At 31.5% G+C, this 3,174-nt stretch overlaps 1 protein-coding gene across 1 annotated transcript; it reads left to right on the forward strand.

Moving 5' to 3' along the window:
• The first annotated feature begins 217 nt into the window (after nucleotides 1-217).
• On the forward strand, nucleotides 218-1,153 carry LOC110302046 (olfactory receptor 7G2-like). Its single transcript, XM_021172805.1, has one exon. It carries the CDS (start codon nucleotides 218-220, stop codon nucleotides 1,151-1,153), a length of 936 nt encoding a protein of 311 aa, XP_021028464.1.
• The last annotated feature ends 2,021 nt before the right edge of the window (nucleotides 1,154-3,174 follow it).

The following is a 3,174-nucleotide window of genomic DNA, read 5'->3' on the forward strand; positions in this document are numbered from 1 at the left end:
GTTTTTATATAAGTTACATATCTCCTCAAAATGAATCATATTACAAAGTGATCTAGACGGCTTTTTAGAATATAGGCTACTGTCTCTCATGTTTCTCATATTAAGAGTTTATTTGGAATAAATATGATTCAGTCAAATAACATATAATTCTAACATTTTTCAATATTAGTTATTGTTATATTTTATTTCACTCTATTTAAAATAGATTGTCAAAGACATGGGAGGTAAAAACCAGACAGATGTTTCTCACTTCTTTCTTCTGGGACTAACAGATGATCCAACTGTGAAGTCTGTGATCTTTTGTATCTTCCTGTTCATGTACATGGTCACCATCTTGGGAAATCTGCTTATTATCCTTGCTGTATGTTCTTATTCTCATTTGCAAACACCCATGTATTTTTTTATTTCAAATTTATCCATTAATGATATCTGCTTATCCACAACCGTCATCCCAAATATGTTGCTGACTACTCAAACACAGGATCAGAGCATCAGTTATGCAGGCTGCCTTACTCAGCTTTGCTTTGTCTTGCTATTTGCTGGATTTGAAAGCTGTCTTCTTGCAGCAATGGCCTATGACCGATATGTTGCTATTTGTTATCCACTGAGTTATACAGTCATCATAAATTTTCACTCATGTGCTCTACTAATTCTCTTCTCTGTTCTCATTAGCGTTTTGAACATGGGACTTCTTGGTCTCATGGTATTAAGGCTATCTTTCTGCACAAATCTAGAAATTCCCTTATTCTTCTGTGAACTTTCTCAGGTCATGAAGCTTGCGTGCTCTGACACTCTTATTAATGATATTCTGATATATCTTGCAACATTTATATTTGGTGGCATCCCAATCTCTGGTATTATTTTCTCTTATGTCCAAATTGCTTCTTCTGTTTTGAGAATATCATCAGTAAAAGGAAGATGTAAAGCCTTTTCCACTTGTGGTTCTCACTTGTCAGTGACTTCTTTGTCCTATGGTTCAGGATTGGGTGTTTATATAACCTCTTCAGTTGCTATTTTACCCAAGAAGACTTCAGTGGCCTGCATTATGTACACTGTAGTCCCACAAATGTTGAACCCATTCATCTTTAGCCTTCGAAATAAGGACATGAAAGAAACTATGAAAAAAATCATCAGTAAAGTAGCTTCTCTTTGATAGGAATGCTTTCCTTAAACTTCTGTTTAGTTAAGGAAATATATATATATGTATATGAATATGTATATATATAATAAATAATTAAAAAATATACTGAAAGCAGGGTTTCCTATGAAAAAACAGAGCTTCATAGGAATTTTAAATTTTTATTATGTTGATGTGAACAATTTTTCAGTTTTAAACTTGGATGAAAAATTATCAACATTGATGAATTTAGAAATCATAACATGATTACTTTAATTTATGCTATTTAGTTATTTGGAGATTCATTTTAGTTTTAAGTATGTGTATATACTTTGTATCTATATATGACTATGTATGTAGGAATATGTGTGCCAGCAGAAGGCCAAAGAAGGTGTCAGAATCTCTTGAGAATGAATTGTGTATAATTCTGTATCAATTGATATGGGTGCTGACATTGGAGCTCTAGGTTTATATAAAAGTACATAGAGCTCATAACTATAAGCTGTATCTCTTTAATATATGTTTTTGATTTAATATTCTTTAGATATAGTTGAGAAGTCAGTTCCATTTTTTATTACCTCCTACCTTTCTGAATATTTATAAATTAAAAGTAGCAGGTCTAAATATTTGACCAACAAAGGATTTTCTAAGGCAAAGGGAGAACAGTAAGGATAATTTGGCTATTTAGATGTACACATATGCCCATTCTCAAGTAAAGGGAAATTTGGAGAAATATTAAAATAATTCAAAACTGACCAAGAATACAATGTTACTTGTGATGAAAGGCACCACTGGTTCATAAAAGACATGAGCTTAACTACTTCTTCTCAGGAATACAATAAATCATGTGAATTAAAAAAACACTCCACATGTGGTGTGATTCTATTCATCCTCCTAATGTTTTCACTACAGTTTTTCAAAACAGATTGACAGATAAGTACCTGGGACACGGGATGAAGTAGGAGGTATCAGAGGTCTGTGGTGAGTTTTAAAACTGAATAATGGGGAAGAACATCAATCTTCTGCTTTCCTTGCTAAAGAAAAATGAAAGGAAAGAGAAGAAAAAAAAAGGCGCTAAAACTTAATGGTGTGGTGCTGCATACTGATCTGGATGAAACTGTTGAGGTCTAACATAAGACTATAGCTGTTAGTACCTATAGTGATGATGTTTCAATATCCACAGCTTCTCATTTTTCAGACATTTCATTACCATTTGATCCTAGGGGAGTATATATAACCCTTGAGGAGTAACAATAAGCATTAAACAAGTATTAACTGGATTATTTAGTCATTAAGAGTTCAAGAAGATTCCCCTAATTCTGATGCACGTTTATTTTACTTCTCTTTTAGCTCCAAAATCTGGTTTCCACAATAATTATACTTCTTTTTTTATATACATAGAGAATACTCTACTAATAATCATGAAATATAGATATTTTGGGTCAGTGAAAATTCTTTATCCATATAAGTAGATTTATTAACTGCAAAAATAATGTGATAACTTGGTAGACACATGCTAAAAATGATATGCTGAAGACTAACACTATGGCAGTATAATAGTACATTGTTATTGCCTATTCTATTTATGTGTTACCAATATAGTTTGTCTGTGCATACCAAAAAGTAATATTTCATTGCTAGCAATTTATTTCATTATAGTAAATTTTGTATGCTGTATCTGTGTAAATTTGTGTATTTTGATATATATATATATATAATTTTTATTTATCTAGATTTGAAAACTCATTAACACAGCGATAATAGATTACCCATAATATCTTTCCTTTGTTAAATATAAATATTTTGTTCTCTAATCATTCAATCATCATAGAAATTTTCAGATTAATTTTTTTGATTCAATAAATAAGTGTTTTTGAAAAATTTCATCCTGTGCATAGTGTGTTTTGATTCGAACAATTTTGTATTACCTCCTTTCAGCTCCTCTCAAGATGTCTCAAAGCATCTGCCTCCCCAACTTCATGCTCTTTTTGTTTAAATTAATGAGTCACTGAATCCAGTTAGTGTTTCCCACATAGCTATATACCTGTGAGTGAGGA

This window comes from Mus caroli, chromosome 9, assembly GCF_900094665.2.
Source record: "Mus caroli chromosome 9, CAROLI_EIJ_v1.1, whole genome shotgun sequence".
NCBI lineage: Eukaryota > Metazoa > Chordata > Mammalia > Rodentia > Muridae > Mus > Mus caroli.